We start from the raw sequence: 21,864 nt of genomic DNA, 5'->3' as shown, positions 1-21,864 counted from the left end.
TAATAAAGAGCAAAAGACAAGACAAGAGTCTAGAAATATATTAGCATATACTTGGATCAATCAAATTATATTATTACTCATAATTAATATGCATCAGAGACAAAATATGTTGACAATCTTAAACTATAACATAGACTATATCGGCCCTCTAACATAACTTTTTTTAATGCAAGCAACTCTCAAGATTAATTTTGAAAAATCTCTTGGGGCCAGGAATAAACAACTAACAAGTTTGCAATGCAAGCTATGGGAACGTAGTATATTCTTAAGAATTATTAATCTTTAATTATTTAATTTGTTTATAATGATAGGATTTCATTATTAACTAACTACAATGCCTAGTACTTTTTTTTGGGTGTTCAAGGCAGGCAGATGACCCATGTGAGTCCTCATCCAATGAATGTTATACAATTTAAGTATAAAGAAAAAAGAAGAGTTGATCAATGGTGTGGTTAGTAAGGGGGAAACTCCATCAGTTTAATTTGGGTATGTGGATATATTATAGATGAAGACGGAGAATGGTTGTTTTGAAAATAGTGAATGTGTGAGAGTAATTAGTATGATTTTTATTTGTGTGGTTTTCTTCGTTTATTTTTAAGATATCTATGGTCCTGTGGATATATATAGCTATATCATAGCTACTCTCTTTTGGTTTGTGTGGAAGAGTTTGGGTGTAAAAAAAATAAACTATCTAATCCGATTAAAGTAGGATTATATAAGTTAAGCCCATGCATGTGTAGGGTCTGATTTGCTTATATATACCAAGTGTAGGATCGTGACCCTTAAGAATAGAGTGCGCTCTTATAAAAATCTGCGGAAGCTTTACACTTAAATACTACAGGGCGAGTTTGCAAGATGTGTTATAAATTGCAAGAAAGAATGGCAACAATCTCAAAAAATGAACATTAAATGTGAAGAGCAAGGATTTATAACTCATCTACATTGTCATCAAGATTCATAGATAGTTCTACTTCGTGGAAAAGGATATTCTTTGGCACATTGAGGATGATCTGGTGTTTCTTCCATCCAGCTCTTTCCAACTGTTGAAGAAATTCCGGAAATCCTTTCTCCAGTTTCTGTAGGCTCTCCCCCAGCCTGCTTAGGATGCAAGTTGCCTCTTCATTAGGATTCTCATGAAGCCAATGCACATGCCACAAGCTTTTCAAGACTGAGAGGCTCGTCGCCCCCACCTGAACCACATTGTTTCAAGTACATTAATTTTACTAACCTACAAACTGGTACACGCACTCGCGCATCACAACATGCCTATGTGAGCAACCTTGAAAGTGACGCTATACTCAGCTGGGCCTGATCCCTTTTGCTTCACAAACAGAACATACTTTTGGTTTGCATATAGCTTGAGCAGTGCCTTGACCTGTTTTGAACCAGCAAATATATATTGTTAACATACAGATAATCAGGTTTACAGCATTAAATAATTTCTCATCGTCTCAAGAGACTTGTTTGGCTTTTGGACATGGCCAGTAATCTAACAAACTCTCTGCATATAGATTTGAGCATTTACCCATCTCCTGCTGCCCAATTGTTGGCTATGTCATCACGTTTGGCATGCAGACTGAGATATTCTTTCATCTTAGTATAGTGAAGAACATTACGATTCATTAAAAAGATTGTATTTGAGGCCAGACGGTTCAGTATCAAGCAAAATAATGGATTTAAAAAATACAATAAAGTAAGTTCACGAATCCAAAATGTACTCAATCTGGATGCAAGTTTAAGACATTACTATCAAGAACACATGTTTTAACGTGCTAAGATGAAAAAAAGACCAGAAGGCATCTCCCAAACAAGAAGTATACCGTATTGCTTGAACCTTCCGTACCAATCATTTTCTCTATGGAAACACCATAAATAACTCTAGGTTGCAGGAACCTTTCCCAAGACAAAATAGTTTCTTCCTTGTTGCATTCAATAAACCCTAAATCAACAGATCGTGTTCAGGGAAATCACAAAATAAATAAGTAAATAATAAAATAAATTTGCAAAAATAATAAAATGGAAGATACCACACCAGGAACCATTTGATGCATAACATGTGATTTCACAAGTAACCGGGCACGTTTAAGGTTTATCTGGCAAAAGAAAAAGATGTGGTGTACGGTTGCTTCAGCAGATTTCAGAATTTGGAAAACCATATAGTAGAAATAAGATTAACATAGGCCTAACTAAAAAAATTGACAGAACATCATAGCTTGAAAATAAAGTCAAAACGTCTGATTATTGGTCCTATACGAATGAAGCAGTGAAAGTAAGTTGCCTTGCGATAAAACCAAGTAGCCTACTTGGCAGGTGTGAACCCACATTATTTCCTATACAAGTAGCTCATGCAACCAATGACCAGTGCTCCATAACTATCTAGAGCATGAAAGAAAACATAAGAACTTTGGAAGAAGATAAGATATAACTTGAACTAATCTGTAAGATGTGATATGTGTCAAAGAGCCAAAGAAAATACCTTCCCAAACTGACACTAACATGCAGTTCTAATTGTTGGAGATTAGAACAAAACAATTTCCGAGCTGTATATGATATGAGATACTTCTCTACTCCATGTTTCAATATTTAAATAAAAAGACATGTTCTTTGAAAAGGAATAGGGTTTAAAGAGGCCACGTCAAAATTCTACCTTGGTTAACTGAGGTGCTACTGTGGCAGGAACCAGTTGCTGCAGATACTGAACAGTGTTTGACACCATATTATTAAAACATATTTTAATTATACCAACTCAAGTGAGAAGTTGAATGACATTTTTAGTCTCTGAAATTTGATAACACGCGAACAACGAGCAAGAAGCCACATATTTGCCATGCCAATGAGATGCCTACATTATTTTTGCCCAGGATCTTATTTTGGGGTTCAGCTCTATTAATGAATGAACTAGAGTTATCCACCTTAGTATCAAAATAAAAGAAATTTCGATATTCTTAATAAAATGAGTAATCAAATGCAAAAGTCTTACTGTGCGAAATCTGAGAACTGAAAGTGACTGATATCGTAACCATAGGTGCAGTATACGTAAGCTGAACCATGTGATTGTTAGCTTTGCATATGATGTCTGTATCACAGGTGTATCCTGCATAATTGATTCATACATCAAGCATAATATCGTAGAAAGTGTTAAACTTTGTTCTGGATTTAATTAATAAAGAGATACAATGAATTTAAATTCAGAGAGAGTCAACGTTAGTTAAGTACCATGATCAATATACCAATTGCAAGTCCCAGAAGCTGTGCTGTAACTTCCCACACTTCCTCCTGAAACATTGAAGAAAAGGGACAAGCAAAAGATCAAATATGACACAGAGCCAAACAAAAAAATCTGGCAGAAGAAAGCAACCTGTCTTATCCAGTATCTAGTTGACTTTACGAATCTTGTCTGAATAAGACTCCTATCCTATGACAAGGTGGGTTTTTTCACGGCTTTTTCACATCTTATTCAAACAATTACGACGTTGTTTTCATGCCTTCTCTTTCATTAAATTCAAAATAGTTTAGATTCTTGTGCTCAGAATGGTTCCAAACTTAACCGATTAAGTTAGCTTGATCGGATGACCTGACCATCAATATGAAGAAGCCTCACCCAAGGTTTAGCGAATATTAACAAACTCATTGAATTACAGAAACTCATCCGCTGTGGAGCTTATTTACATAAAGGAAAAAGTTGAAAAAGTTACGTACTAAAAGCTTTTTTAATATGTTTTTCTTCTCTTCCTGTTATTCACAACCATGAAGATGAAGGGGAAATTTTATGAAATGGTAATACCAATTATACTTACTTTTATGAGTCAAAATATTGGGCAAGTAAAAAACAGCACCTCCTACAGTTAGCTAAATGGGATATCATGGGACTTCGGAGATTGAAGAGTAGCAAGATCCTAGAGATTAGGATAATAAATAAGTGAAGCCACAATAACTGATAAGTAGTTTCAATTGAGACTAAGATGAGATAAAATCTTTTTCTCAAAAAAAAAAAAAAATGGAGATGAGATGGAACCAATGCTAGTTAAGACATGTTGTACCAAATAAGCTTGATCATAGTTAAAAGGAATCTGTAATAAGGCAGTGGTAATCGTGCTAGCTAAGATCAGAGATGTCCCTACGGGGAGAAAAAAAGAGTATCATGCAACAGACCAAAATTTGAAAAGACTTTATCCTTAGCGTCTTTTTCTTTAAATGAAGAATGATCTAATCAAAAAGTATGACTTGAAAACTTTACCTGTTTAGAGAGTATGTTGTAGGTGTGCTATCTGAAAAAAGGATATCTCATCAATATCATCTGATACGGGTGTATCTTCTCTTCGGAACTTAGTGATCCTTATGGAAGCTTGAGGATAGTTGATTCTCATGGTAGCTTGAGAATAGAGGTGTAAAACAGCACAGTGGAACGCAGGTTGAAGCGTGGAACGAGACGACGAATCGAAGATCGAAGCATCCAGTTTTTAGCCCATGAGTCGACTCATAACAGTCATGAGTCGACTCATCAGGTTGAGTCGACTCATGTCTGTCATGAGTCGACTCATGAAACTCAGCCGTTTGTCACCAGTCTCTGACGAGTCGACTCATCTCAGTCATGAGTCGACTCATTTCTGATTTTGTGTTTTGTCCAGTTTCGGACGAGTCGACTCATCTCAGTCGTGAGTTGACTCATCGAAGGTTTCCTGATTCGTTTGGGTTTCTGTTTGCATGAATTCCTGTTGGGTTTGGGCTTGGTTATTTACCACTTTGCCATCCATGTTGTTACACCTATATAAGGGATTGTTTAGGATTTCTAATAAATCAGATGTAATCAAAGTGAGATTCTAATCAAAAGAGATTAGGGTTTAGAGAGAATTGAGAGCTTGTTCTCGATTCTAGTGAGATTGTGAGAGAGAGATTGTGTTTAGAGAGAATTGAGAGCTTGTTCTCGATTCTAGTGAGATTGTGAGAGAGAGATTGTAATCTTTTCATACTCATAATCTAGAGAGGGTCTAGTGAGATTGTGAGAGAGAGATTGTAATCTTTTCATACTCATAATCTAGAGAGGGTATTTTTCTTCGCCATATACTAAATTGTTCTTGTGTTTCTGTCATCCTCTTCTCAACCCACATTTGATAATTCCGCGATCAAAGGTGCTCGCATGACGATTCGTATCAAGTTGGTATCAGAGCGATCAGATCCTGTGAAGGGGGCATCCTGTGTATGGTCCTGACTCGATCGTAATACAAGAAGCTAGGCGAGATCCTTATTTTATTAGGAGTCCAGGTTTTAAGGAAGAAGAAGATGGCTGAAGGAGACAATTCAGCGAGAATTGATGTATTGGAGAAGCAGATCGAGACGATAGGGTCTACTATCACACAACTCGTCAGTCTTATCCATGGAGGGGATAAACAAGGTGAATCTTCTTCAAAGTCCAAGAAGAAAATTGTGGAGTCCGATGTGGAGAGAGTGGATTCAGATCCCGACGAGGAGGAGGAGACCATTAAGGCTGTGTTGCATCAAAGGGGTAAAATTTCTTACCAGAACCTGAAGATTGACTACAAGGTGGATATTCCTGTTTATGATGAGAGTGTCAATGTGGAGAAACTCGATGATTGGATCGAACGTATGGAGATGTATTTCACTCTCTACGGATATTCGTCCAAAGAAAAGATTGTGTTCGCGACTTTGAAGCTTTCAGAGCACGCGTTGACGTGGTGGAAGTCCTACTGCAAGCAGGAGAAGAAGGCGGTGTCGTGGAACAAGTTCAAGGAGTTACTGAGGAAGCAGTTCTATCCGGTGGGATTCCTTGAAGAATGTTGGTACAAGTGGTACGGCTTGCGCCAAAAAGTCAATCAAACCGTTCAAGAATACACCACGGAGTTCCAACAGCAGACGATGATCCTCAACATTGCGACAGAGAAATATTTTGTGTTTATGAAGTATATGGCGGGATTGAGCGATTACATCCGAAAGGAGATGAAGTTATTCACGGTCGAGACTATTACAGAGGCGAGCGTGAAGACTATTGTCATTGAGGGCAAGCAGAAGAAGGGCAACGAGACTAAGGGAGACTCCAAACAGACGGGAGGCGAGTCTAGTGGTTCTAAATATAAGGAGGAGAAAAAGGGTGATCCAGAAAAAACAGAACTGATTTGTAGTCACTACGAGAAGACAGAGCATGTTGCTGATCGGTGCTGGGAGAAGTATCATCATCTCAAGCTAAGAGGATTGAAGGAGGAGAAAAAAGCATATGTGATAGCTCAAGGTCCGAAAAAAATCTCGAGGATGACATAGCCCAACAGCAGTCTCAACCTTATGGCGGGGAGACAGGCTACGAAGGAGGACGAAGATCCCCGAGAGCAGCTCTTTGTGCTGAAGTTACACGTGAAGACCAGTTTGGTGGATGCCATAGTTGATCCGGACAGCGAGAAGAATTTGATATCCGAGGCCTTGGTTCAGAAGCTAGGTCTGAAGACGGTCAAGCATCCGAAGCCCTATCCATTAGGATGGATTCAGAAGGAGGAGAGACTGAGTGTAGTTGATCAATGCACTGTCAGATTTGCGCTCCATGAGTCGGATTCAGAAGGAGGAGAGACTGAGTGTAGTTGATCAATGCACTGTCAGATTTGCGCTCCATGAGTCGTATATTGACGAGGTCAGTTGATCAATGCACTGTCAGATTTGCGCTCCATGAGTCGTATATTGACGAGGTCACGTGCGACGTAGTTCCATTGAATGTTTGTCAGATTATACTGGGCAATCTATACTTATAGGATAGATATGCGATCTACGAGAAGCGGGCTCAGAAGTATACATTCATCAAAGGCGGTGAAAAGTTCATATTTCGTTCGGCGTCTCTTCCGAGGGAGAAACTTAGGGATGACGACGCGAGCGAAGAGGCTAGTGAATGCAAGCAAGAAGTTTGTCTCGTTGTGCATTAGACTTCCAGAAAAACCATCGAAAGAGGATTACATGTTGGAGCGAAAGACGACTACGACAAGGCAAGGAGCGAATGAGTCGTTTCCAGTTGTACGTCGCTATCAAGTTCCTAGCAAGGCCAGGTGGTGCAGAAAAGATAGAGGAACACGAGAGTTTCCTCAGCTGAAGTTCTAACTTGAACGGGACTTCAAGTTCCTAAAGGGAGACCCATGATACGGGTGTATCTTCTCTTCAGAACTTAGTGATCCTCATGGGAGCTTGAGGATAGCTGATTCTCATGGTAGCTTGAGAATAGAGGTGTAAAACAGCACAGTAGAACGCAGGTTGAACGTGAAACAAGACGGCGAATCGAAAAATCGAAGCATCCAGTTTTCAGCCCGTGAGTCGACTTGTAACAGTCATGAGTCGACTCATGCCTGTCATGAGTCGACTCATAAAACTCAGCCGTTTATCACCAGTCTCTGACGAGTTGACTCATCTCAGTCATGAGTCGACTCATTTCTGATTTTGTGTTTTGTCCAGTTTCGAACGAGTTGACTCATCTCAGTCGTGAGTCAACTCATCGAAGATTTCCTGATTCGTTTGGGTTTCTGTTTGCACGAATTCCTGTTGGGTTTGGACTTGGTTATTTACCACTTTGCCATCCACGTTGTTACACCTATATAAGGGATTGTTTAGGGTTTCTAATAAATCAGATGTAATCAAAGTGAGATTCTAATCAAGAGAGATTAGGATTTAGAGAGAATTGAGAGCTTGTTCTCAATTCTAGTGAGATTGTGAGAGAGAGATTGTAATCTTTTCATACTCATAATCTAAAGAGGGTATTTTCCTTCGCCACATACTGAATTATTCTTGTGTTTCTATCATCCACTTCTCAACCCACATTTGATAATTCCGCGATCAAAGGTGCTCGCACGGCGACTCGTATCATCATCACCTTTTCACACTGTAATATCCCTAATTTTCTATTGATAACAGGTCTAGTTTTATAAATTGTTTTACTAGATATTCAAACAATTGGGTTAACGATATTAATTTATAAATATGGTATTACATGAGGGCTTTTATGTTTATATTAATAGTATCTATATATTTATGTTTGTTAAGGGGTTTGTTGTAAAGGAAATTGGCTAGGGGTTTATAGGAAATGGAAAAACTAATAAATAGAAAAAAAACCTAGTAGTGTTCGTTTAGAAGCCCCAGCCAAAATCGGCCACAGAGGACGAGCGAAAAAAAAGAGACGCTATGAAACTTTGTTGAGGGTGGTCAGCGGTAATTTGATTATCCTTATAAAAGGAACAAGGTAAAACACATCTCTATTTCTTCTTCTAACAATTTTTATATGGCATGTGGTATGTATGGTTCTCATGTTTGTGAAAGAGAGACATTGATCCTAAATTATTTAGGTTGATATTAATTGATTTACATAACTAGATCGGCTAGTTTATTGTCTTCTTAGTTGTGATTGTACAAAGAGAATCATCATTATCAATGTTAGTTTCCTAGGTTAATGGAAATGAATCATACCAAATCGGCAATGTAAAGAGGTGGCCAAATATTTGTGTAGGTGCAGCCAGGCTCTAGGTTTTTTTTATTTAGTTTTTCTTATAAGATATTATAAAAATACAGAGTGCGGGGATGGCGAATAGTATACTAAGATAGTTACTTTAAATATACAGATTGATCGAACGACTAGCATTATTGTATATCATGGTAATTATTTATTAATTAGTATAAATGATTGCTTGTATTTGTTCCCTAGGAATTCGCAGAGTTTCCGTAGAGGCGTCAGGTGGATCTTTGGATTATCGGTTGGTATTTCTGTACGTGGTGAATTTATGCATTTTGCTCTGTGTATTTTTCATATAAAGTTATAAACAAATATTTGCGGATTTGTCCCAAATGGATTATATCGTTGTGAATGATTTATTCATATATCAATTGTTGGTTGGATTGTATTTTGTGATGCATGCAGATATTTTGGTACAAGCGTATGCTAATTTCTTTATTGACGATCATATCTTATAATATAGTAGTAAGTTGAGATGCATATGTGCTTGATTAATTTCACCATTAGTTGACCTTTGGCAATTCTTTATAAAGTATTTGGTTATATAAACTTTGTCAGTTTTCTTAAAGCATATGCATCTCAAGTCAATGTACTGTTATATGTTGGATATAAGTCATTCATTAAAATAAAGTTCAATGTGTCTCTATGAGGTTTTTATTGACCACAGGCTATATAATAGTGGGGTTTACCAAGTCAACTGGAGTATCGAACTGTTGATTCGCATTGAGACGTGACCTGCTTATTTCCATTGCATGAATATATTTTAAAAATGTTGCATTATGAATTTCTACTATTTTAATGCTTTGCTTATCAAGTCAAATTATTTTAGGTTTGCGAAACCAATGCTTAATGTATGAATTTATCCACTTATTGAGTTGTGAACTCATTGTGTTATATTCATTCTTTTCAGAGACTCGGGATTAGGTGAAGTTGGTGGTTCCTAAATTATTAGGAGGGAGTGAGGAATAAAATTTACAGATTACTACTTTTCTTCTAGGTGAAGGTTGAATAAAATCTTTGATATTTAGTTGATAATTTGAGAGTTTTGTGATAATGGGATTCTTCCCTTTAGGTCGAGTTTTATTTTAATTTGAGGTATATTTGTTCATTTCAAGTTAATTGGATTAATGTTGACTTTTGAATTATAGAGAATATATATTGTTGGTTTTAGTTCAATGAAGAGATTATTTTTAATGGTCTTTTGATGAATGTAGATTTTTTTGAGGATTTTTTACAGGTTTAGTCCGACTCTAGTATTCCTTTCAGGTTTAGAAATTAGGGTCATGACACACACAGAATATCACAAATGATGGGCTAGTTGTCAATGTAACACCAATCACCTAAAGTGGGGCCAAATTGCTTGACACGAAATTATGGACACGAGATTTAGCTTCCACAAATTATAAAAAGATAGGCAACTTAAATTTGTAAGTTGTGTATTTTATGCTTATGCAAACAAGAAGCAACACTCCAAAACTCCCCAAAATTATGAATTAGCATACAAAGGAGAAAGATGATCGATTTTATTCACAGAAACTTGCCTCCAATTTTAAGGAGGAGAAAACAAGACGGAACCAGACAGGACTACAAAAGTTATGTAATACACTAATCTATACAATCTACTTCAGTTTCGCCAATTACCTTTGCTGCAACCTCTCCAAGATTCCCAGTGATGGCAAAATGGTTTTGGATCACACGAAATGACGGATCTTTTAAGCCTCTTGCTACAGCCTACAAATGCTCAGGCTTTAGCTAACAACTAAAATATAAGGACTCATTTTTCCATGTTAACTTTGCACCATATAGAGCTAATTTCTAAACCGATTACAGATATGTATGCATCTTTTAAGATGAAAAAGTATAAATATGTGTAATTTCAACAGAACTTAGTATACAATGAGAATAAAAAGTTCTATTTTTATTTTTATTTTTATTTTTTTAAATTTTTTTGGGGAGGTGGAGGTGATGTATATAGACGTCTCACACCTTTTAATTTGTAAGAATCTAATCCTATTTCTGTAATCAACCATGCACTGACATGATAATGAAGGATGGCTGGGATTTCATACTTTGAACTCCCATCCTTATTTCTCAAAAAAAAAAAAAAAGTAATTCAATGCTATAAAAAGAATGCAGAAACAGACTAACATTACAGCAGTACCAATTGTGCTTCCATGATTCCTTCTCGTGCATCTCTTCCAAATGTTAATCGAAAAGTATCTACTTTTCTTAAGAAATATACTAGTATCTTCCCGCATGCAATGCGTGCATGACACAAAATGTGCAGGAGTGTTGTAGTTCAAGGGAAACATGGAAGAGTGTATCGTAGTTGAATTGTCAAGGGAAAGAATGATATGTTATATATATTTTGGATTATTTCCAGGTGTGAGGGTATTTTTTAGTTTTTTCTAAGTGTGAGGGCATTTTTGGCATTCTAAAATTGTAGCTCACACGAGCCAAATGGGAGGTTTCTCTTAAGATATAGTATGGAAGAACTTTCCACCTTTACCAACTTCACTATGATACTCACAATGAATTGTAACATCAGGAAAACTTTACGGGCAGGGTGCTAAACAATATAGCATGACGCAGTAATTTAGTTGACCAAGCAATATAACTTGATCAAAAAGACTGGTTATAATTATGAACACTGAAAAACAGTTAAATGGACAGCTTTGAGTACCTTAGCAAGATTCCCTAAAGATGCAAGTGGCAGGAAATATGCTGGATACAATTGTGTGCTGAGCTCAAAAATACTGCATTGTGGACATAGCAAGACTACGTAGGTCACAAATATGTCATTGAGATCTCAATATCTTAACTATTTTTTTGGACAAACCTCCCTGTACTTCCAATGAAATCTGCATACATCCGCCATTGCTTTGGGTCATCATCAAACAGTTTTCCAAAGCGCCCTCCTAGGAAGCAAAAAGTGTCTCAGAGGCAAAAGATGATTCAAATTTTTTGGTTATCTTTAACAGTTGTTGGTACCAATAAACAGGCGTCCAATAGCTCCAAGACCATCTTTTGACACCCATCTAAGTCAAAGAAATCAGTATTAGAAGAATCTAAATTTGCAAGAAATTTGTATCTCCACAAAGCCAACCAAAAAACAACTCAATACATTGCTGGTATAAATAATATCAACTCTAACTATACCTTATGAAACCAATTAAATATTATTAACACAGTACAATTGTTGACTTATCTGGACGTTTCAAATATTTAATAATATATCATTTTCTCAAAATTTTGCTCACTGCAGAGGACAATTTCAAAGCCAAAGTACACTGGCAATAAGTCACCGATGATTATACCATAAGACCAAACATATTGAGCAGGATTAACATAAACATGCTGTGTTATATGTGTCCTGACTTCTATAATCTAGATCCACTAGGTAGCCGAACCAAATTATGATGCAGGAAGAAAATCAAGATTGGCGCTTTTGCATAAGTTTGTGGTGGAACGGATAGGCCCAGCACAGAGTCCAGCACTGACCTCATTCAACATTGCGGGGACAGTACCCTGGCAGTAAAGATTAGCCCTAATCTTGGTAGATTTTTGTATTCCATATATGTCTTTGAAATCGACACAGGCCTAACATTAAGAGAGGACACAATCTCCAGATATGTGAGGGTTAGGGGTATATTTAGGGAGGGAATGAAAGTTATACGACCCGTACTTCTCATTGTTCGATTAGTGAATTTCTGCTTCCTCGCCTGTAAGCCTATTTCATGTATCCTGAAGATTTGCGATAACAAAGTCATATCCGATCAAGCAATAACATGATAACTACATCATAAAGAGGATACTGTGAGAACTTCTGACTAATATTTCTTTCAATATGTAACAGGTTTAGCTGCTCACCTGTTGACTCAAAACCATGTGGGTCAGAGAAACCCTTGTTTGGAAAGTCAAAGGAATTGGCCACTCTTATAAGGAAGCCTGGAATGAGTTGGATGATAAAGCTTACCAAAATGCAATTGACTTAGACAAACAAAGTTACGCAAAAAGTATTCATGAAGAGATTAACCATTGATATGTGGTCTATGATGGGGATTTGTATTTGAAAAAAACCTCTTAACTATCAACATGTGAAATAACAATAGTAAACAATTCAAGTGGAAGAATGTACCTCTATCAAGATTTATTTTAGTGAATTTTTAACTCTATATTATAGATTCCATAAAACTTTATGTGAAGATAGATCATTAACATCAAGCTTCTATTCGACCTTTTTTGTCATTGCTTTTTTAGGGTATTCTGAATCTTCTTTATTGGCATGTGTTTTTTATGGTGCCGGGAGAGTTCTATAATATCCTGGTCTTTTTCAAATGCCTCTTAAGGAAAAATCTGTGACCCCTCATTGTATCGAATTTTGGCTATTTCTGCCGCCTAATTAATAAAATTTACAGATCAGGCGTACAATCATTGTCCAACATCATAATACTGAGTGCAATAAAGTAGGAAAAAGCTACCTGTAACACTATTGGAAGCTTATACAGGTTGTTGGTTCAAGGATGTGAGAGTACCCAAAATCAAACTCTAATATTGTGTTCTTTACCACATGTTCAATACATATTCGAATACAAGCACAAAGTATTCAATACATATCTAATACAGATACACCTTCATCACTGAACTTCATAGGGTATCACAAATTATAGCCAAAGTATAAATAGCTTCTGAATTTAGAACTGCAGTACTAGAAAAGTTACAGGCTGGTTAAAATAATAAATGAGAATCTACCTTATGGCAGCAGCAGTAAACGAGCCTATGCCTACAGCCTAGTACAACCTTTATGCAATGCAATTAGTAAATGACAAATATTTATTTGTCATAAGGAAATAGCATTTATGATTATATATTGTATCAGTATCAATACTATTATCATATCAGACTACTTACAAGTTTGGTATAGCAGTATAATAGGAATATTGCAGTATATAATTTCACAGCAAACAAAGTTAACATGCTGTCTTCAAGCATCATTAAAGCCCCAATTGTATAGGAGATTTAATAAATCAGAAATATGGCACAAAATGCTCACAAATGCTGTATATGGAACTATTAAAAAGATATCATTTTGATAGTCCATACTTGATAATATATCTGCCTTGTCAACCTTCTAGAATGTCGCTTTACAGGATATTTAAACATTCCTTACTTCCCTATAATTTATATGTTCTGCTAAATGAGTCATCCAGTTTCCATATAACAGTTGTACAGCATTTCATAACAAACTTTTGATGATATTACAGTGCTTTGATTTTACAACAACATTTTTAGACAATTTTTTTGGTGATTGCCACCCTTAAAAAAATAATCTTAGTATATGGACATTGAAAAAACCTTTGAATGACATATCTCGTTCATCAGCCATGCAATTTTTTTTTCTAAATACTAAAAAAATCTCTAGCATTTAGTGCAAAATTGGCAGTTGCAAACTTCTTCCTTTGCAAGCTAAGTAGCATTGGTATGGAGATAATATAGATGCAATAAGATATAAACAAAGAAATATGGTAATCCTAAGTCCTAACAACTTGAATATGATAAAGATATAAAATATAGTTAAAAGATATAATTTTTCTTTAGTTATTTTTACTTAAGTTAAGACATGAATTACAAATAAAAATAACAGCAAAGAATACAGGGCATATGTTAGAAATAAGACCCTAAAGCAACATATGCACTTGTATAAAATACAAATATATTCTATAAAGAAGTATACAAATTGTAAATAACCAGTCATTAGCAAATAATTTCAGCTTTCGTACAATCAGACTATACAAACCTCAAATTGTATTTCATGAATCCACAGTGAAGTATCCTCGAATAATCCATAGCAGGACAAATTTTTGAAATAGACCAAATTTAACATTTAAATAGAAAAATACACCAAAAAAAATTTAATTAGCAAAATAGACCAACTTTCGCTCACATAACTCATAATTGGTCTATTTTGCTAATTAAATGGCAAATTAGGCCTATTTCAAAATTTTATCCATTTCAAAACTATGTTGTTCAAAAAATTACAAATATGATTATAGATGTAAATTGTGACAAAAATACAACTTAATGCAATTATAATTTATCTAATTAACTGTAAAGTAAGTTTTTTTTTTTTGAAAAAAAGGACTTGGGAGTCAATTTAGTTGCAGATTGTTCTTCTAGATTTTGTAATTGTAATTAACAAGTGTATAATATAATAAAATAAATTTCTATCATTGTTATTGTATTCTAAAATTATAACTACAGTTGGATTCGCTGCACACAAATAAGGTAAACTGATCTTAGCTTCAAAATAACATAAAAATCCCAGAAAAAAACTAAAGAGTAGACCCACAATATAAAAAATTTGACATGACGAGGTGAAATATTAAATTACTAAAATAACAGGGTGTATATATGTATAATAACTAAAACCATTAAGACAATTTTTGAAATAGACCAAATTTAGCATTTAATCAGTAAAACTGACCCAAAAAATATTTAATTAGCAAAATAAACCAACTTTTCCACCATGTCAAATTTCGCCTATTTCAAAAATTTCTCCATATTAACTGCAGAGAGGCTAACAATTTCCTATTTGTTGGGGTGGTGTTGTTCTGGGTGGAGGGTGTTAGAGGATTCGCAGACATTCTGTAAACTATCTATCTTAACTTGTTAGTCTCGGAGATATCTGATATCTCTAGGACAACACCATAAATTCTGGCACACATCATAAGGTACACATTCCGTATCCACCAATGTAGGAGAATCCAAGTATCTCGGATACTGGTGGGAATACCATGTGCAGTATCCAAGTTTCATCTTTTACAAGTTCAGAAATGGATGAGGGAACATCTTTCATGGGAAAGAAAGCAATGGTCAATTATTAAATACCTTTAGAAGACTGGATGTAACCAATGCATGACATATCCATCCTGTTACATTTGTTGGGAACTGCAATAGCATGTATCCCAGGTAATCATCTGAAACTGATCCTGGAAGATGAGTTAAAGGGTATTAACATGCTTAAAGATGTGGAGATCAAATGGTTTCACTAAGCAAAAATAATACAAAGCGACCAAACTATAGATAGTGCATCTCAAAAAACAACGAGCACCCAATTTGCATGGAAAAGGGGACGGGTACCGACGTACGTGTGCCAGTATGGGTACGGGACAACAAATTTGTAAAATGTAGGGTATGGGGACACAACTACATTATATATATTGAATAATAATTTTTTACTTGAGAACATTATTGTTTTCCATTTCATGTGTTATTATAAATTGAAAACTGCTCGTATTTGAAATGGAAATTGCTTGTTTTTGAACTAGACATCCAAACGACCCTTTAAATTATAGGTTTGAACTTGGGTATGGGCAGATACAAATTTGACAAATGTCTAACAAGTTTCAAGAAATAGATGGTAAGTGTAGGATATACACCGTAGAGGTGTATGACAAGTATTTTAAATTAAAGCATATATCAAATTAATTTCTGAGAGAAATCAGAGACTCTATCTACAGCTTTGTTGATCTCTTATATTTATGCTAAGAGCAAATAAATACATGTTACAAATTATTAGGAATACGCTGAACATATTCTTAACATGTTCCTTTACTCTTTCAATCACATCTCTAATATCTCTCAACCATATATTCCTAATTCAACTACAACATCATATTTCTCCATAATACATTCATTAACATATCATATAATTGAGTATATGACTGAATAAACGCATGCATATATTCGAGAAGTGTCCATGAAGTTTTGGTATATGTACATGTATAGTATGTCTACAAGATAGTAGTAGCCAAGTAACATAAATGAGCACAATTAATAAATCGACTAGATTCTAAAGTCAAACCGCACGCGTGTGTGGGCATGAGAAAAAGATATTCATTTTTCAAGACATGATATTCATAGTAGAAAAGATAAGCAATATATGTTAAGTATATAACTTACACTCCTACATGTAAAGGTACAGTTTAAATGAAAGGGCCTTAACGCCATAAGAAATACATTAAAAGGTATCCAAAGACAAAAGACATACATTAAAAGGTAGTCAAAGCCATAAGACATACATTAAAAGATATCTTTAGAAATATATGGTACCACTACATATAATAGCTTAGGCATTGGGTCATGAAAGGGGCACTCCGCCTATGGGCATGCTAGAGTAAATTATAATCACCATAACATCAGAGAGTTTTGGCATAGTGGAAAGGTCTTGAGTAATCCAATCATATATAATTAGTCGTGCAAATTATAGATGTTTGTTCTTCCTATAAAGATTAATGAGGAACCATTATTTAAAGCATGTACATGGGTGTTTTTATCCTTTTTTTTAAATGAGGGGGTTCAGTTATAAGTCATAAAATGTTGATTAAACATCAAATATCTTTAACCACAGCAGCTACATGCATACTTAATCACCATACACAACAGAAGAAATATACAAAACCTTTTTCTTTTGTTTGTTCAAAGTTACATGTATTACTTAAAAAATTATGACAAAAACAGGTATTACCAGACTGAATGGTTTACTACAAGTAAGCTTTTATTTCAATATAATATCAGTTTTAAATTTTACAGAATCATAAAAATTATAACAAAAGATTTATTACAACAAAGCTAATGTGAAGAAATTCACACCATATAAATTATGATATTATTGCTAGAGTTGTATAGTCTGCACTTGCACACAAATCCAGTATAACAATTTTGAGAAAATATGTTTGAATACAACATCTTCTGAGAAAAGATATTTCAGTGTAACATTATTTATGGACTTTAGGGCATGTTTGGATTTCGTTGGGGGTAGAGAAGTTACGAGAGAATAAGAGAGAGAAGAGAAGGAAAGATAAAGGAATTTCCTTCCCCTCAATTCCACCCCAATTTGGGTGGGAACAAATTTCGATTGGTTGAAGGGAATCTAGGGAAATGAGGGGGGAAACTTACGCTCTTAAAACTTCCCCAACGCGATGAATGAATTCCCCTACCTTCCTTTCTAGCTTCTTCCCTATTCCCCTCTATCCAAACAGGTCCTTAAGCAAACACCTAAAGCATATAACCGCAAAATTAGTAGATATGGTTATCTTTGTAATTTCATTCAAGAGCATAATGTCCTTTCTTGTTGGGTTGAAGTAACTCATTAAACTATTAGGAAACTAGGAGGTGCGGGTTAGATTGCTAAATTGAAGAGAGCGGCTCCAGCATCCTGTATGTATTTTGTGTGGAAGGCTATGAACGATCTTATTTTTAGAGATATTACATCTCTTCCTATTGAGTTTTGCAGTAGAATGAAAGGTTTCTTAAAAATTAAAAAGTCTGATAAGTCAAAGGTAGCTGATTGTGAGAGGAATAAAAGATGATGCCAAGCTCTGTGTATATATCCAATTCTTTTTCCTGATTTGGTGCTAGAAGAGCCAGTTTTGACGTTTTGTCTTTGTTTATATTTGGAGCATACTTAGTGTTTTGAGGGTCTGTATAGTTTGTCTATGCATTGTTTTTAGACGGTGTCATACATGTACAGGAACTTCTGCATGCTCCTTTGAGTGATTGTTTGTATCAGGGAACAATATGCATAAACCAACGGCAGAATGCTTCTCTTCCAGAGATGAGAATGCACAAAAGCTTAAGGGTAAATCCAAATATCTTAGAAGCTACTGCATGAATTGACAATTCATAATTTTTCGACATTTTTGCTAATAAACTTTGACAGAATTGAAATCAGATGCATTATCCAACTTATAAATCCTATCAAATTCCAACCACTGATCCTAACTTTCAATGCAAAAGCGAGTAGCACCATATAAGTGCTGTAAGAAGTACATGACGTTTATACCAAAGTATTACCATTAAGCAATTCCAAAACGCTGACATCCGTACCCACAACTTGTTGCAGAAATCCCAAAAAAGAAACTTTTGCAGATTTAATGCCATAAAGAAACCCCAGACAGAGAGAAAGATACTTTTATCTCACCATTGAGTTAGTTTGTTTTACAAGACTAGGAAGGAAGAAGGAAATCAAGAGGCTCAAGGCAGATACCCTCTCTTCCCCTCTGGAACAGAAAACTGAACAGGGAGATTGAACCCCTCTCAAACTTATTGACAAAAGATGGCGTTGAAGATTTCAGCAAGAAGAAATGACTCCAAATAATTTTTATCTTTGAACAAAATAAAAAATTACATGTGTAATGGTAGCAACTATTTGTATAAAACATGTCAAAATCTTAATGCTTTTATGAAGAGATAATGAATTTGTTGCTAAAATTAGTTTACTTGACAGCTAAATATACCATATTGGTATTTTTTGCACACCCCTCTTACTAGTTTGGTATTTTTTCTAGCTCTAGCGAAGTTCTGTTTTTTGTTTTTTTAACCAATGTGCAATTAGACCCACACCTTTGCCGCCGGAAAAAAAATCGTGAAACCTCTTTATTCCTACCAGTTTTTGGCATCCCAAGTTTTCTCTTTACTATATTTGGAGGTAATACCATGCCCTCCTCTTTCTCGTCCCAAAATTTACTTCCTTATTGTAGACTCAACATTATTGCATAAGCTTGGACATAATTTTTATCATAGTAACAATGTGTCAAATAGTCTTCTAGCACTTTCCTCATGTAACACTAATAGCATCAAGTGAGGTTTCACGGGGTTTTTTCGTCGGTGGCGAAATTTTGGGTTTAATTACACATTTGGCTCAAAAGAATGGTAAGAGGAGCTTGCAAAAAGATATCAATCTAGTAATTTAGCCTTTATTTAACTAAACCTAAGGCCAACGAGTCCCAAGTAAAGAATGTGAAAAGGCAATGACAAAGAAGTTCGAAATAAAACTGAAAAGTCACAATTAATAGAAAAATTAAGCAAATGATGGACTGCTTATAATCATTCAAATGCTAAAAAAATTTTAAAAATATCGTCTAAAACTGATCATTGGTGGCATGATAGCAAATATGTTTCATGAAAAATGAATACAGGAGTGAAATAAATTACTGGGGGAAATTTTACTATATTTACCTGGAAAGCCTGCGGGTAGAATAAATTCTCTAATTACAAGTGGAAGCCAAGCTAAGTCTGAGAAGTTGTCCTTTTGTACAGCGCCATGTTCCTCCCAAGTAGCTTGTAGCTCAGAGTTAGTATCCAATATATATCTACCACAAATGAAGATGAAACATGTATCACAAACATGGTTAGCTTATTGAAGGAAAATCTACTGCCAAATTGAAAAAAAAAAAAAAACTTTTAAAACGTACTAGCCTGCCAATCTAACTATTGTCGGTGCTTACAGCAAAGATGAGCACACAACATTTAATAATCTGGAAAAGAGATCGCAGATATATGATTAATATCTTCTGAAGCATTGAGATGCTTTTGGCTTTCTCTGTATATATGTTATCAAGTCAAGTGATTGAACTCTATGGATTAGGAGGTGGCTGATTAGAATAGAGGAAACACTCTTGTCGGAAAAACGAGATTTTAAGATTGGAGGTGCAGCGGAAAAGGATATATCTGGAGAAGAGAAGTAGTAAATACCATGTCATTACAGATAGCGCAAGTTTTCTAAATTTCGCCCAGTAAGAAACCAAATCCCCAAAATCTCCATTAATCTCTCTCTCTATATATATATATATGCTAGCTAACCTCTTTGCTCCCCCATTCCGATACCTTTCCATCAATAAATGTTGGGGCGGACTTCTGTTAAAAACAATCACCGAGATAAGGTAAAGAAAATTAAATGAGGAGGTGATTTTGGGGAAATAAAAAAAAAAAAAAAGGAAAGAAGATTAATGATGATGATTGTAACAAAACCTATCGATATTCTGCTTCTGCTTCTGCTGCTTATCGCCATCGTCATCGTCATCTGGTGGTTCTTCTTGTGGTTGGGGCTGTGACTTAATTTCAACACAGATGCGTTGCCTACGACGACGATGGGAAGAAGAGGATGAGGTGACGCTCAACGGAGCTCTGGGACCGTATGGCACTCGCAGCAACGGCAGCCCCAATGCCATGCCCACGGCTCACGGCTGTATGTATTTATCCCTTATCCTCTTCTCATTTCACCCCACCCCCACCCTCCAGTATATATTCACTCTCTTTTCAGTTAGATAATTAACTAATGACTAAAATACCCCTCAGCGTAGAAACACCAAGCTTCCCAATCTTCATCCAAAAATCCCTCTCCACCTTTCTTTCCTTTTTCACTCTCTCTACACAGTCCCACCACGGACTCGTCGTCTTTTTAAGTATATCATGGGATCACAACTAAATTTTAGTCTCAACTTAAAACCTGATGGAAGGAAGGAAGGAAGATGATAGCTGATTTCTTTCGAGGAAGAGCTATCAGCCAAGCAAGTCACGGAGAGGCGGCGGGAAAGCGATCCAACTTACCTGAGTTTCTGCGGAAGCTCGCCGTGTTAGATCTTAAAACTGAGATATAATCCATAAAATCATGATTAATTCAAAGAGAATAAATACAACAATGAGCGGAAGCAATACTTGAATCTATGATAAATTTGCACGGATCTGAATTAGGGTTTAATCTTCTAATCTTGAGGGTCTCTCCTTTAGAATCTTTAGATGAGGATTAAGAGATTAGAGAATGTAACACTAAATTAGGCACCACAACCCCTTATTTATAGTTGTTGTACTTTTATAATTTGGGTCCTCAATAAATTATAATTACAACATGGTATCCGCACATTTAGCCCATGATTTATTTAAATACCCAATAATTCAAAACTTATTGATCACTTTATGCGGGTTAACCTTAAGGATAGCATTATACACTAATGTAACATATATGCCCATAATTAGATTTAATCTAACAATCTCCCACTTGGGTACTATATGTTTCATAAAAAATGTGTACAACCTTATGAGCTCAGAAATTACGATCACAAAAAAGGATATTTCCAAACAATCTCGTCTGTTGACAATATCAATATAGGATCAAAGCGGTCTTCGTCACATTTATTGTGACTAAACCCATCAATGATCACATATACCAATACAATTAAATGTCATAGATCAATCATGGATGTGCAGCATAAAAATTACAAGCAATGTGATCAGTACATGTTTATTTTTAACTGGTCCTACTTTAGTGAGATCAAAACCAAACATAATGTAACAAAGTGTCTTAACTGAATACTTTATTCTGATCAGACAATACAACCAAACACAAAGCACCAAAAAAATTACAAACTCCCATTAAATCATAATATCCTCAAATAACACCACACCCATATGAGCAGTGTGCTCATGAAAGACCTTGGATGGCAATCTCTTAGTAAGAGGATCGGCTATCATGGAGTTTGTCTCAATGTGTTCTATGGATATCTGTCCACTCTGTACTATTTCTTTCATAACCAGGA

General features: G+C 35.4%; 1 protein-coding gene across 3 annotated transcripts; it reads right to left on the bottom strand.

The window, feature by feature from the left end:
• Positions 846-20,558, bottom strand: LOC109850647 (protein root UVB sensitive 5). Of its 3 annotated transcripts, none has more exons than XM_020420701.1 (15): positions 20,300-20,558; positions 20,132-20,185; positions 19,508-19,641; positions 15,377-15,477; positions 13,241-13,278; positions 11,480-11,526; positions 11,328-11,406; positions 11,172-11,244; positions 10,130-10,219; positions 3,217-3,276; positions 2,981-3,094; positions 2,033-2,093; positions 1,821-1,939; positions 1,280-1,375; positions 846-1,190 (listed from the first exon to the last, which is right to left on the bottom strand). In XM_020420701.1, exons 1-15 carry the CDS (start codon positions 20,497-20,499, stop codon positions 927-929), a joined length of 1,530 nt encoding a protein of 509 aa, XP_020276290.1. In that variant the 5' UTR covers positions 20,500-20,558; the 3' UTR covers positions 846-926. The 3 variants fall into 3 exon arrangements, with proteins under 3 accessions (XP_020276290.1, XP_020276291.1, XP_020276292.1); XM_020420702.1 differs by having other exon boundaries at positions 20,156-20,185; XM_020420703.1 differs by lacking the exon at positions 20,132-20,185.

Source organism: Asparagus officinalis, chromosome 7 (assembly GCF_001876935.1).
Source record: "Asparagus officinalis chromosome 7, Aspof.V1, whole genome shotgun sequence".
NCBI lineage: Eukaryota > Viridiplantae > Streptophyta > Magnoliopsida > Asparagales > Asparagaceae > Asparagus > Asparagus officinalis.
Note: the sequence above shows the minus strand (reverse complement) of the source record. Positions and strands in the feature narration are given on the sequence as shown.

Coding starts and splice junctions, on each gene's coding strand:
- LOC109850647 (XM_020420701.1), bottom strand. CDS start 20,499: ATGGCATTGGGGCTGCCGTTGCTGCGAGTGCCATACGGTCCCAGAGCT. Junction 3,277..10,129: donor TTGGAGAGGTTGCAGCAAAG/GTAATTGGCGAA, acceptor TCAATGTTTCAG/GAGGAAGTGTGGGAAGTTAC. Junction 1,940..2,032: donor TATGCATCAAATGGTTCCTG/GTGTGGTATCTT, acceptor CTGTTGATTTAG/GGTTTATTGAATGCAACAAG.